The sequence below is a fragment of the Monodon monoceros genome, unplaced genomic scaffold, assembly GCF_005190385.1.
Source record: "Monodon monoceros isolate NGI ecotype Baffin Bay Population unplaced genomic scaffold, NGI_Narwhal_1 Super_Scaffold_1, whole genome shotgun sequence".
NCBI lineage: Eukaryota > Metazoa > Chordata > Mammalia > Artiodactyla > Monodontidae > Monodon > Monodon monoceros.
The window spans coordinates 25,710,921-25,725,330 of NW_021703765.1; the positions used below are offsets into that span (position 1 = coordinate 25,710,921).

A 14,410-nucleotide genomic window follows, 5' to 3' on the forward strand; every position below is an offset into this window, starting at 1 on the left:
TGGAGTGGGGCTCCCGGGACGCGGGCGGGCGATCCCGCAGGCCATCAGCACGCAGGAGCAGCGCGCTCCGTCCTTGAAGGGCTACCCGGCTGACCTTGCTCCGCTTTCTCCGGAGAAATCTCCCCGAGAGCGCGAGGACTCGGCCGCGGCGGTGACTCGGTGCCTTGCGCGCCGCATGCAAACGCTCCCCTCCAGCCAGCCCAGCTCCGCAGCCGCGGTTTCCCTCCCTGCCTCCTTTTTAAATTCCACGATTCAAACCCGGCATTTTCCGCTCCACCCCTTCCCCTTTCCATCGCCCGCCTGTCTTCACCCAGACTGTCCGGGTGTTTTGTCCCCTACCTCCCATCTGCAGAACTGAAGGCCGACCTTCGCGCTCCCTCGCTGCGGGCCCGGAGATCGGACTTGGCCTGCCAGGGCCGGGCACTGCGCTCGAAGACCCATCCGGAGCCCGGCCGGAGGGGGCGGTGTGCGGCGCTCTCGGGCGCACAGGCGGACCTTGCCCGTGCCCCGCTCCCCATTGGCCGCCACCTCGGCGGGAGGGGCCGCCCGCGCTCAGGGCACCTGGCGTCGCCGCTCCGCAGGGAAATCGGAGGCTGCCGGGCGCGGACGCCGGGAGGGAAAGGCATCCGGAGGGAAGGCCCGGGGCCGCTGTCGAGTTCCCAGAGGCCTGCCCTGTTCTGCCAGCCGCCCCGCCGCGGGCGATGCTCGGATGCCCCTGCTCCGTCTTCGCCAGCCGGAAACTTTGCCCGGAGAAATCCTCCACCCTCCTGACCGCGGGGAGAGGCGCCTGGTGGGCCGCGCGCCCCCAGGGGCCCCGCAGCCCCGCGCGTGATTGCGGGGGCCCCCAGGCGCCTGGCGCACGCCGCGACCCGCCGTGCGCGAGCGGCCGCCAGGATGCGCTACGCAGACCCCTCGGCGAACCGGGATTTGTTGGGGAACCGAACTTTGCTCTTCATCTTCATCTGCGCCTTCGCCTTGGTGACCTTGCTGCAACAGATCTTGTATGGCAGGAACTACATCAAGAGGTAAGAAAGTCCGAGCGCGGGTCGGGGTGCGCGGAGCCCGCGGGTGAGTCCCCAGGTGGCGGCCGCAGCATCCGCCTCGGCGTCCCCGGGGTGAGCGACCGTGGGTCTGAATTTAGCCTCGAGCACCGCCGCGTTAGGTTCGGGTCACCGCGCTCGAAGCGCATCTCTACTCCCAGCTAGAGGAGAACTCCTGCCCAGCGCTGGCCGGAGGCGCCCAACAACTTTGTTCTGTTGTGAAAAATGGGGGACAGGTTGGAGTTCGGAGGGGCCAAGCTGACGATAAATCCATGTGAATGCCCTGAGCGGCCGCAGGGGTCAGATCGGTGTCCCCAAATCTACAGCGCCATGGCCACTTGGTTGGAGGGGAGGCTGCCGGGTGTGGAGGGCTCAAAATCGGATAGGCTTACCACTCGAGTCCTGAACTTTTGTGGTGGCCCTTAGAGGAAAAAGCATATTGTTCCCCGCAGGAGTGCCGGGTTAGGTTGGGGGGATAATGGGCTAGGACGATGCGACAGAGATAGTGAATCCTTATAAACCAGTAACCACTGGATCTGTGAAACTCACACCCTGATCCCTCTGAAACAGATGGTTCTTTCTCATCCTTACGCAGAAGGTCAGAGCTGCCGCAGAAGTTAACCCTCCCCTCCTGGGCTCTCCTCCCACCCCACCTCATCCACGGGCAAACTCCATTAAGAGACAGAGCAGTAGGAGGTGTCACTCAGAAACTCGGGCCCAGCCTCAGTCCCTGTGTGTGCGGAAAATATACGGAAATGCCAACCGTTTTCGTCTGCCTGCCCTGCTGGCAGGGGAAGAGCTTCGGGTTACTCTGCCTGGTTTCGGGGCTTGGGGAGAGGGCTGCCCCAGGATCCTCCCATTTCAGAGCCTCTTTTGGAAAGAACCCACCTCTCTTTTCTACTGGAGGTTTTTCCTTTGCTGTCAGTTGTCTTCCTACTCTCGCTGCCCCTCCCCAGCGAGGCTGATAGAAAACAAAATGCCTGGCTAGCTATATAAACATCCCATCTTCTCTAAACTTCTAAATAATAAAAGAGTTGTTCTCTTTTCATCCTTTGGATTCCACAGCAGTCATTTGTGCCCCTAGTCTGGGCGGCACTCAGGGATGGGAGAGTGACATTGCTGCCGGGCCTTGGCTCACAGTAGGAAAGCCAAGCAGTTAGGCCATTTTCCGCTCCATGTCCCAGAGCTGGGTAGGATGAGGCGCCTTGGCCAGGACATTTGTTTCCAACCAGCCGCTGCTCCTGACCTTCCCAGAGAGCGTTTTTCTCTGGTTGAGGGCAGCTGACGAGCTCTGCCTGGTGCTGGTATCTTTAAAGGACATTTTCAGAGAGTCTCCCGGCTTGCCGGAGCCCATTGGGCCTGCTGCCCCCCAGAGATGACCCTGCTGGGCCCCAAATGGCCTGCTTGCTGCACTTGCTCCTCAACAGGATGGCTGTGGGTTCCTACCCACTGCTGGCACCTACCCAGAGCTGCCGGGGCTGCCGGGATCGTTGCCGTCTTGTCAACAGCGGGAGAATATCCGTGCCCACTGCAAATGGCAGCTCAGCTTCTAGGTGCTTGCCCCGGCAGGCCCTCCCTGATCTTGGGTGGGTGTGCCAGCTGCCCGGAGCTCAGCGGGCATACCAGTTGCATCCCATCCTCTCACACAGAGACCCTGAGCCCCTCAGTCTCAGAGGCCGCCTCACAGGCCTCACTCCAGGGACTGAATGAATCCAATCAAGCAAGCAAAAGTTGCATGCATTCAATCCTGGAAGGGCACCATGTGGTCTCTAAAGAAGATGATGTGTTCCTGGTGTTCAGGGGGCTTGATGTCTACTTGGGGAAACACAATGGCCACACATGAGATAGGAATGAGTGTTGAAATGTTTAAGGCGGGAGGCACCACTGGGCTGGAGCTGTTAGGGAAGGCTGCCCGGAGAAGGCTTGACCTGAGTGGGCCTGTGAAGGAAGGAGAAGCTTTGGGCAGGTGAGCGGAAGTGCACATCAGGAACCGAAGGGGGCAGGAGAAAAGGTGCGGAGATGTGGCACCGCCTCCTCGCACCTCTCCCAGGTTGACCCTACCTGTGCTGTCACACTTGGCTTAACCTTTGGTTAGCTGCTCCTGGGGCTGTCCTGACCCTGAACCAGGTTGCGGCTGCCACATCGGAGCACGAATAGCACCTGCTCCCCTATCTTGTTTCCTACACATCTCATCACTGTAATGAATTAACTTGATGGGATTATTGGTCTGTCTCCTGTGTAGAAACACTTGAGTGTTCCTCCAGCAGATGTCCTGGAACAGCCTGCATCAGAGTCACCTGCATAGCCATTGACATGCAGATTCCTGGGCCCCTCTCAGGGGTGGCATCCAGTAACCTGCTTTTTTAACAAGCTCCTCAGATGATTTGTAACAAGTCCCCTCTGCTGCTCTAGGCCCGTGGTTCTCAATAGAGGGCAGTGTTGTTCCCCAGGCAATGCCTGGAGACACTTTTGCTTGTCACAATGGGGAGAGGAGAGCATCTGGCATCTCGCAGGCTGAGGCCAGGGATAGGGCTAAAGATGCTGCAATGCATGGCCTGTCCACGACAAAAGACTTATCCAGCCCCAAATGTCAGCAGTGCTGAGGGGGAGAAACCCTACTCTAGATGAAAATTCCATGAGGTAGAGGTTCAGTCTGTTTTGTCCCCAGCTGTACCCTGAGCGCCAAATATGGTGCCTGGCACATAGTAGGTTCTCAAAATATTGGGTAATGATTGAAAGTGGTGTGTGCGTGCACACGGGCAGGGGTAGTGATCACAGGGACACAGTGAAGACATGGATCCCACTGGCGTAAGGGGGAGTGTAGGGAAGGAGGGGACAGACGTAATATTGGGTCAGCGGCTTCAGTGAAGTGCTTTGCGGATTGGGAAGGACAGCTGGAATTTGGTTCATTAGGCCATAGGGAGCCACATGTGGTCCTTGAGTAGAGTAGGGATGTGATCAAAGCCTTTTAAGGAAGGGGTAGAGAAAAGGAGAGAAGGGGAGGCTGTTGTTACAGCCTGGTCAGAAGTGAGGAGAACGTGGTGCTGGGGGCAGATCTACTTTGGCGCCAGGGATTCCTTTGTCCATTCTTTGCTTCTGTGCTGAGCTGTGTGGATGCATTCGGCAGAGCCTTCATTGTTTGATGTGACACAAAGAGCTCAGGGGCACAAAGAGGGCCAGCTGTTCCGGTGAGAATCAGGGACAGATTACACCCGAAGGAAGTGGGGGTGTGAGTCAGTCTGCATTCTTTCTTTGGGCCCCTGGCTTCTCCCTGTGCTGTACAGGGGACACTGCCGGGAAGGGGAGCGGAGGGGAGACGGAGGGGAGGGGGAGGGAGGAGGAGAGGAGGAAGGTGGGGCAGCGCACGTGGCTTAGTGGGCTCAGGGTCTCTACAGGAGAAGGTGCACTGTATGTGGATTAGGAGGGAAAGGCAAGAAACAGAGCTGTGAAGTTTGCCCTTGGTGCTTCCTGGCTCCACATCTGCTCTTGATTAAACAAATCCTTAACGAAGATTTCCTACACGCTGAACACCACAATGGTGTGCAAGACAGACACAGCCCAGGGTTCTCGGGAGCTCACAGTCTATGGGGAAGACAGAAGGACACATAATACATACACAAGCCACACTGGAGTTGTGGACAAGGAACTCTAAGGATGTGGAGGGAGCCATAGTGAATCAGGGTGTCTTCAAGGTGCAGGGAGGCATTTGAAGGAAGTCTTAAGGAAAGGGGAATGACCCATAAAAACATGGGAATGTGGAAGGATGGTGGAAGGTACCCAGGTTGAACAACGGTAGAAAGGTGCAGGGGAGACTTGAGTAATTCTTCATACCTCCTATATAGCTGGGGGGCAGGGTGGGGCAGGGTGAGGCAGGCAGGGCCGGGTTATGCAGAACTAAGTGGGAAATATGTGAGAAGGAGCTTGTCTGGAGCAAAGAGGGTAACAAGTTCGAGTCTAGATCTGCTCAGATCCTGCAAGGCAATCCACTTGGAACTCTCCAGCAGCTCATTGGAAAGGAGCTCGGGAACTGTGGGTGGACAAGAGCCAGACTAACAATGGAGATCTTGGAGTCGCCAAGCATCAAAATCAGCATTTTTCCAACTTTTAGGATTGTTATCCACAGTTAAGAAATATGTTATACCCAGGGATCCAGGACACACTCACATATACATCCATCTGAAACAAGCATTTTGTGAAAGAATATTTGGCCTTATTATGAGAAATTCACTTTAGTATTTTCTATTCTACTTCATTAAAAAATTCTGTTTCACTTCATTTAACACATAAATTCAGCCTTAAAAAGGAAATTCTTTTTTTTTTTTTAATTGTGGTATAGTTGTTTTACAAAGTGTGTTAATTTCTACTGTACAAAAAGGAAATTCTCCCTTTGAGCTCTCCACTGCTCCAAATTCCCTTTGTTAGTGCTAAAACCTTCACATAAACTCATATCCCTGGAGTGTTAAGGACTTCAGTTACTCATACTTTAACAGAGGGGTAAGGAAAGGGCAATGTTTCTGTTTTTATGTTTTTTTGGTTTTTTTAAGGAAGAAAGGACATTGTGTGATCTGGTCGCAACCTGCCTTTTAAACTTAATCTCAGAGGACGACTAGATAGGCATGGGCCTTGAATGCCCTCCTTCACTGTCTCTCAGTGGAGCTTTATAATTCTCCATAAAGAATTTGAACATTTTTTGTTAGATTTATCTCTAGCTACGTAGTTTTTACTGCTACTGTAAAAAAAATCTTTAAAAAATTATATTTTCTAACCATTTGTAGGCAGTATAAAAAATAAATTTTATTTTTTTGTATATTGATTTTATAATCAGCAAGCTTGATGATAATAATAATAATCAACACATAATGATAATAATTTATCTGTAGAGTCTTCTGGGATTTCTTTGTAGGCTTTTTTTCCCTTTCATTACAATCCTCATACCATTTTTTTAAAAAATTAATTTTTATTGGAGTATAGTTGCTCTACAATGCTGTGTTAGTTTCTACTGTACAGCAGAGTGAAGCAGCTATATGTATATATATATCCCCTTATTTTGGATTTCCTTCCCATTTAGGTCACCACACAGCAATGAGTAGAGTTCCCTGAGCTATACAGTAGGTTCTCATTAGTTATCTATTTTATACATACTATCAATAGTGTATATATGTCAATCCCAATCTCTGAATTCATCCCCCCCTTCCCCTCTTGCTGTCCATACGTTTTTTTCTCTATGTCTATGTCTCTATTTCTGTTTTGCAAACAAGATCATCTATACCATTTTTCTAGATTCCACATATGTGTTAATATGTGATATTTGTTTTTCTCTTTCTGACTTACTTCACTCTGTATGACAGTCTCTAGGTCCATCCACCTCACTACAAATAACTCAATTTTGTTTCTTTTTATGGCTGAGTAATATTCCATTATATATATGTACCTCATCTTCTTTATCCATTCCTCTGTTGATGGACATTTAGGTTGCTTCCATGTCCTGGCTATTGTAAATAGTGCTGCTATGAACATTAGGGTGCATTTGTCTTTTTGAATATGGTATATGTCCGGTAGTGGGACTGCTGGGTCGTATGGTAGTTCTATTTTTAGTTTTTTAAGGAACCTCCATACTGTTCTCCATAGTGGCTGCACCAATTTACATTTCCACCAAGAGTATAACAGGGTTCCCTTTTCTCCACACCCTCTCCAGCATTTATTGTTTGTAGATTTTTTGATGATGGCCATCTGACTGCTGTGAGGTGATACCTCATTGCAGTTTTGATTTGCATTTCGCTAATAATTAGTGATGTTGACCATCTTTTCATGTGTTTCTTGGCCATCTGTAAGTCTTCTTTGGAGAAATGTCTATTTAGGTCTTCCGCCCATTATGTGATTGGGTTTTTTTTTTTTTTTTTGATATTGAGCTGCATGAGCTGTTTGTATATTTTGGAGATTAATCCTTTGTCCGTTGCTTCGTTTGCAAATATTTTCTCCCATTCTGAATCTTGTCTTTTCGTATTGTTTATAGTTTCCTTTGCTGTGCAAATACTTTTAAATTTAATTAGGTCCCATTTGTTAACTTTTATTTTCACTACTCTAGGAAGTGGGTCAAAAAAGATCCTGCTGCGATTTATGTCAAAGAGTGTTCTGCCTATGTTTTCTTCTAAGAGGTTTTATAGTGTCTGACCTTACATTCAGGTCTTTTATCCATTTTGAGTTTATTTTTGTGTATGGTTTTAGGGAGTGAAGTAAAACTGTCACTGTTTGCAGATGACATGATACTATACATAGAAATCCTGAAGATGCCACCAGAAAGCTATTAGAGCTAATCAAAGTCACAGAATACAAAATTAATACACAGAAATCTCTAGCATTCCTATACACTAACAATGAAAGACCAGAAAGAGAAGTTAAGGAAATAATCCCATTTACCACTGCAACAAAAAGAATAAAATACCTAGGAATAAACGTACCTAAGGAGGTAAAAGACCTGTACTCAGAAAACTATAAGATGCTGACGAAAGAAATCAAAGATGACACCAACACATAGAGAGATATACCATGTTCTTGGATTGGAAGAATCAATATTGTGAAAATGGCTATACTATACAAAGCAATCTACAGATTCAAAGCAAGCCCTATCAAGTTACCAATGACATTTTTCACGGAACTAGAACAGAAAATTTTACAATTTGTATGGAAACACAAAAGACCCTGAATAGCCAAAGCTATCTTGAGAAAGAAAAATGGAGCTGGAGGAATCAGGATCCCTGACTTCAGACTATACTACAAAGCTATAGTAATCAAGACAGTATGGTACTGGCAAAAAAACAGAAATATAGACCAATGGAGCAGGATAGAAAGCCCAGAGATAAACCCACGCACATATGGTCACCTAGTCTATGACAAAGGAGGCAAGAATGTACAATGGAGAAAAGACAGCCTCTTCAATAAGTGTTGCTGGGAAAACTGGACAGCTACATGTAAAAGAATGAAATTACAATCCTTATACCTTAATTTACTTTTCTTATCTTACTGTGCTGATTAGGACCTTTTAATATCATGTTCAATAAAAATGTCATAGTGAATATCCTGGCCTTAATTCTGATTTTTTCCTTAAAAATTTTTTTTAAAAAAGAATAGCTATATTGAAATATACTCATAAATCCACCCATCTATAAATTCATAAAATTCACCCATTTGAAGTATACAATTAAATGGCTCTTAGCATATTCACACAGTTATGCATCCCTCACCACAATCAATTTTAGAACATTTTCCTTACCCTGCAAAAGAAACCCTGTACCCCTTAGCCATCATCCCCTAGTACCCCTATATCTCCCAGCTCTAGAAATGAATAAATACACTAATCTGTCTCTATGGATTTGTCTATTCTGGACATTTCATATAAATGGAAACATACAATATATGGTCCTGTGTGACTGGCATATTTCACTAAGCATATTTTCAAGGTTCATCCATGTTGTAGCATGTGTCAGTTCTTCATTTCTCCTTTTTTAATTTTTATTTTATATTGGAGTATAGTTGATTAACAATGTTGTGTTAGTTTCAGGTGTATAGTACAGTGATTCAATTATACATATACATGTATCTATTCTTTTTCAAGTTCTTTTGCCATTTAGGTTATTACAGAATATTGAGCAGAATTTCCCATGCTATACAGTAGGTCCCTGTTGGTTATCTATTTTAAATATAGCAGTGTGTATATGTCAGTCCCAAGTTAGTACTTCGCTTCTTTTTTTTGATGAGTAATATTCAATTTATGGATACACCATATTTTATTTATCCATTAATGATGGAATTTTTGGGTTCTTTCCACATTTTTGCTGTTATGAATAAGACTGCAATGAGCATTTGTGTACAAGTTTTTTTTTTGTTGTTGTTGTTGTACGCGGGCCTCTCACTGTTGTGGCCTCTCCTGCTGCGGAGCACAGGCTCCGGACGCGCAGGCTCAGCGGCCATGGCTCACGGGCCCAGCCGCTCCGCGGCATGTGGGATCTTCCCGGACCGGGGCGTGAACCTGTGTCCCCTGCATCGGCAGGCGGACTCTCAACCACTGCGCCACCAGGGAAGCCCTGTGTACAAGTTTTTGTGTGGACATGCGTTTTCATTTCTCTTAGGTATATACCTACAAGTGGAATTGTTGGGTCATATGTTAACTCTATGTTTTACCATTTGAGGAATTGCCAGGCTGTCTTCTGAAGTGGTTATACCATTTTACACTCCCTCCAGCAGTGTATGAGGATTCCAAGTTCACCACATCCTTGGAAACACTCATTATTTATTTGTCTTTTTGATCAGTCATCTTAGTGGTTTTGAAGTGTTATTTCATTGTGGGTTTGATTTGTGTTTCCCTGATGGCTGGGGATGTGGAGCATTCTTTTGTGTGCTTATTCTTGGCCATTTGTATATATTCTTTGGAGAAATGCCTATTCATATTCTTTGCCCATTTTTAAATTGGATGATTTGTCTTTTCATTATTGAGTTTTAAGTGTTCTTTATAGATTTCAAATATAAGTCTCTTGTCAGATATATGATTTGAAAAACATTTCTCTCATTTTATTGGTTGCCTTTCACTTTCTTGATGATGTCCTTTACAGCATGAAAGTTTTAATTCTGATGAATTCCAATTCATCTACTGTTTTCATTAGTTGCTTGTGCTTTAGGTGTCATATCTAAGAAACCATTGCCTGTGTACAATATCCAATGTCACAAAGATTTACACCTATGTTTTCTTCTAAGAGTTTTTATAGTTTTAGCTCTTACGTTGAGGTCTTTGATCCATTTTGAATTAATTTTTGTATATGGTGTCATTAATCCTGATTTTAAGGGAAATGGTGGTAAAGTGTCACCACTGAGTCTGTGTGCTTGGTTTTGTTTTGTTTGTTGTTGTTTTGTAGATATCCTCTAGTAGGGTAAAGAAGGTTCCCTTGTGGAGTATGCTAAAAAGTTTTGTTGTTTTACTGTGTTTGGATACTAATTTTAATCAGATGCTTTTTCTACATCTATTGGACGATATGGACTTTTTCTCCTTTACTCTTTTGATGTGGTAAATTGTACTAATAGATGTTAAACTTATAATTTTAGAGATAAACCCATATTGTTCATGGTACAGTATTTGTTTTATATGATGTGAGATTTTATTGACTAATATTTTTATTTAGGATATTGTATCGCATGTTCTTGAATGATAGTGGCATGTAATTTTTTAAATGCTGTTTTTGTCTAGTTTTAAAACCAGTCTTGTAAAATGAGTTGGGAATGTTTCCTATTTATCTGTTTTCTGGAATGGTTTATGGAAGTTTGACATTTATTTTTTGAAAGCTTCGTAGAATTCACCTGTATAGCCACCAGCACCTAATGTTTTCCTTGTTAAACTTACTAGAATTTTAGGATTAAATTATTAATTATTTAAATTAAATTACTAATTCTGTTTCTTTAATGGTTTAAGACTGTTTAGGTTTTTATATTTCTTCAGTCATTTTTTGGCAAATTATATTTTTACAGAAAATTTTCAAAAGATTTCATATTTATTCATATGAAGTTCATAATATTCTCTGTTACATCTGAGTTTTGGCCACTTTATTTATTCCTAACATTGTTTATTTCTTTTTCTATTTCTTTTACTGCTGTTTATTAAATGGCCAGCTTTGGGCTTCGTTGATTCCTCTCTTGTATCTTTACTTTCTATTTCATTAATTTTTATGCTTTGGTTTTATTCTAGTGTTATTTTTCTAACTTCTTAAGTTGGATGCTTATCTCTTTAATTTTCAGTCTTTAGTATTTTCCATTGTACACTTCTAAGGTTATAAAATTTCCTCTAAATAATTCTCTAGTTAAAGCCCTATGTTTTGGGATGATGATGATGATAACAGCAGTTTGGTGTTATATTGCATTTACCATATGCCAGGTGCCAGCCCAAGTGGTTTATATATCACCACACTGAATTCTAACAACAAGTAATAGATGCAATTACTATTCTCATTTTCTAGGTGAGGAAACAGAGGCACAGTGAAGTTAAGTAATTTGTTCAAGGTCATACAGCTTGTAACTACCAGAAGTATTTTCATTGTCTTAAACTTTTTATTTATTTATATATTAAAAATTTTTTGGCTGCGTTGGGTCTTTGTTGCTGTGCACGGGCTTTCTCCAGTTTCGGCGAGTGGGGGCTACTCTTCATTGTGGTGCGCGGGCATCTCATTGTGGTAGCTTCTCTTGTTGTGGAGCAAGGACTCTAGGCACGTGGGCTTCAGTAGTTGTGGTGCACGGGCTCAATAGCTGTGGCTCGCAGGCTCAGTAGTTGTGACACATGGGCCTCGTTGCTCCATGGCATGTGGGATCTTCCCTGACCAGGGATCGAACCCCTGTCCCCTACATTGGCAGGCAGATTCTTAACCACTGCGCCACCAGGGGAGCCCCTTTCATTGTCTTGAATTCCAAATATTTTCTAATTTCTCTCATGATTTATTTATTTTTGCTCATAAATTTAGAAATGTTTTAAAATTTCCAACTACTTTATTTATCTTTTTGAATTTTTAACCCAAATTCATTGTGATAATAAGAGAATATGGTATTTATAATGCTGATTCTTTGAGATTTGTTGAGATTTTCTTTGTGATCTCGTATGTGGTTGATTTTCATAAACATTAGGTGTGTACTTGAAAAAAATGTGATTCTCTCATTGTTAGGTGCAGTATTCTTACTTGTCTTTTCTATCAAGTTGTTTTTTTAATTTTTCAATCTTCTGTATCCTTATTTTTTTTGTTTTTTGGCTCAGTTGTCCTGTCAATTTCTAAAAGATGTGTATAGAAATCTTCCTCTGTGACAGTGGATTTATCAGTTTCTCCTTGTCAACTTCCCAACTTTTACCTTATACATATTGAAGTGATGTTATTTAATGCATACTAGTTTAGACAAATTGTCTTTCTAGTGAACTGAATCTTTTGTTAAAGTGTAGTGAGTTTATTTTTAGTAATATTGATACATTGAACCTTAAAGTTGACGTTGTCTAATATTAATATAGTGAAACAGCTTTCATTTGGCTAGTATTTGCTTGTCATGACTGTCTCTATCCTTTTTTTCAACATTTCCATGTCTTTCATTCCATGTCTATGTAACCAGCATATAGTTCCAGTTTTGATATCTAGTCTGACAATATTTATCTTTTACCTGGAAAGCTTAGTGTATCTACGTCTATTGTGCTTACTGATGAATACCATATGATATTAGAATATTATTTCTGCCATCATATTCTGTGTTTTTTTATGTATTCTGCTTTGCTTTTTTTTCTGTCTTGCCTTTGGATTATTTGTGTTTTCCTGGCTGTAGGAAGAGGTTTCTAACGAGAATCTTCATCTTAGGTAGGCCCTGTTGCCATTGCAAGGGAAGCATGAATCGTGGGGATTGAGCGATGCCCCTAGGACAGCCGCTGGCTTTAGAACTCATCTACTACTTTCCTTGCCATATTATTCATCCATTTAAGAAGGAGTTTTACACATATTATGTATATTTTAGTTGTATTTTAGTGTTTTGTAGTGGGAGATGTTACAGATTGAGTTCCCTGGAAAGCAGACTCTTTGCCAGAGACTAGAAGGCAGAAGGTTGATTAAGATGTGCTCTTGGGATCAACACCTGAAGAAGGGAGAAGGAATAAGATTGAGCAGGGGGAGAAATTGAGCTGCAGTGCAGTCCCAGAGAAGGCCTTAGCCACCCTGTAGGATTCCCTGAGTTGAGCCTTCCTCAGGGTGAGGAGGCTGGGCCTTTATACCTCTGGGTTGAATTTTCAGTCATTGGATGCAGCTGCCTCTGGAAGAGGGTGGTCTTGACCAAGTTGGCTCTCCTTACATGAGGCAATTCCCAGAGGGAACTGAGAGCTGGGGGCTGTCAACTCTGGGCACCCCCAGAAGGTGGGGAAGAAATCCTTCATTCCTGAGGGGGCACCTGCCACAGAGGGTTGTTCAGTCTGCCATTTTGCCAGAAATAGAAGTCCTCGAATGTCTCCATCCCCTACGCCCTCCCCAAACAAAAGTCTTACCCCCATGATCAGCCTGTGCCTAAAGCCCCACTATTTTTTTGAAAGAATAGAGTTCTCAAAGCTTTATTAAAGTGACTTTTCCAAAAACTTGAAGAGCCCACTATACCTCACCCCTTTAGTGAAGACGGAACAACCCACCTTGCAAGCCCCAAAAGGATCACCTGAAGCCCTACTCTTAAAGGAGAACATCGCTCCTGCCAGCCAAGGGTCTTTTATACACATCACGTCTGTCCTGACTCTGTGCCTTTACCCACACTGTGTTCCCACCTGCTATGCCTCCCCGACTGTCTCTGTGCCAGTCCAAATCCTGCTTCTCCTTTTGTTCTCAGCCCACAGTGCGCTTCCCCTGCCCTGAATTCACAGCACTTGTGCTGTGTGTACTTAGCACAGGCTGCCCAGCACTGTCCTGTTGCCTTCTGTGTGACTGCACAGCAGGCAGGAGCCCAGGCTGGCCCTGCCTTGTCCTGTCTGGTGTAGACAGGACTCTTCTATACTCTGTCTTCCCTCCAGCCTTCCTCTTTCCTGTGCCTCAAGGGGGCAGATCTGGGCTGCCTGCGTATGGCTGGTGCAGGCCTGAAGCTTGAGGATAAACTGGGTCAAGGAAAAGTACAGCCTGACTTCGTGCTGTATCTCAAATGCACATTCGAAGGCTCTCGCCGCTGATCCAACTCTCCCCCTACCGAGGGGCAAAGCCCTCTGTTTGACTGCCTGGAGAGACAGGCACAGCCCCAGGAGGTGGGGATCACAGGGGCTGGAGGATCTACCGGGGGGTGGCTCTGGAGGGGGACGGTGCCTAGTGGGGAGAGGGTGGAGTTGGAGGGCGCCCTAGAGAGGAGGAAGGGGCTGAGCTGACCACCGCCAGGGGTCTGTGCTTTGCTGGCAGAACCGCTACAGTTTTGCTGGTCAGAGCAAGTTTTGATGGGGCACCTGCTGTAGGGCTGGGACTGGGGAGAGGCAAGCAAGGCACCCAGGGGACAAAGTTTAAGAAGGCTCCCTCTCAGGTGTCGACCCTGCGCTTGCACAAGGTGGAGGGTGGGGCCGCCCTCGATTTTGTGCCCTGGGTGCCTTGCTTGCCTCCCTCTAGTCCTGGCCCTGGGCTCTCTGTGCCCAGCTTGCACTAGGTGGTGGGTATTAATCAGCTTCCTGTCCCTTCCCCAGATGTCCCTCAGGGATGCAGAGCTAGCCTCTCATTCCTCACCCTTGCCCATCTCTCTCTCTAGTTTTTTTCTTTTTGATATTTGTACTTTCCAGGCAAATTTTACCTCTTAGAGGATCTGGTTTCTCCCCTTTGACTTATCCAGGCCTATTCACTTCTCATCTAATAGGCTCT

The 14,410-nt window shown here is 45.1% G+C and overlaps 1 protein-coding gene across 3 annotated transcripts in view; it reads left to right on the forward strand.

Annotated features, from left to right (window-relative positions):
• The first annotated feature begins 582 nt into the window (after positions 1-582).
• The window catches only part of ST8SIA5 (ST8 alpha-N-acetyl-neuraminide alpha-2,8-sialyltransferase 5), a 62,922-nt gene continuing 49,094 nt past the window's right edge, over positions 583-14,410 (forward strand). For 2 of the 3 annotated variants that reach the window (XM_029228743.1, XM_029228752.1), the window contains exon 1: positions 895-1,025. In XM_029228743.1, the coding sequence (XP_029084576.1) occupies positions 895-1,025 (131 nt within the window). Of the gene's footprint in view, positions 1,026-14,410 lie in introns of all 3 variants that reach the window. The other variant, XM_029228763.1, reaches the window with a different exon arrangement.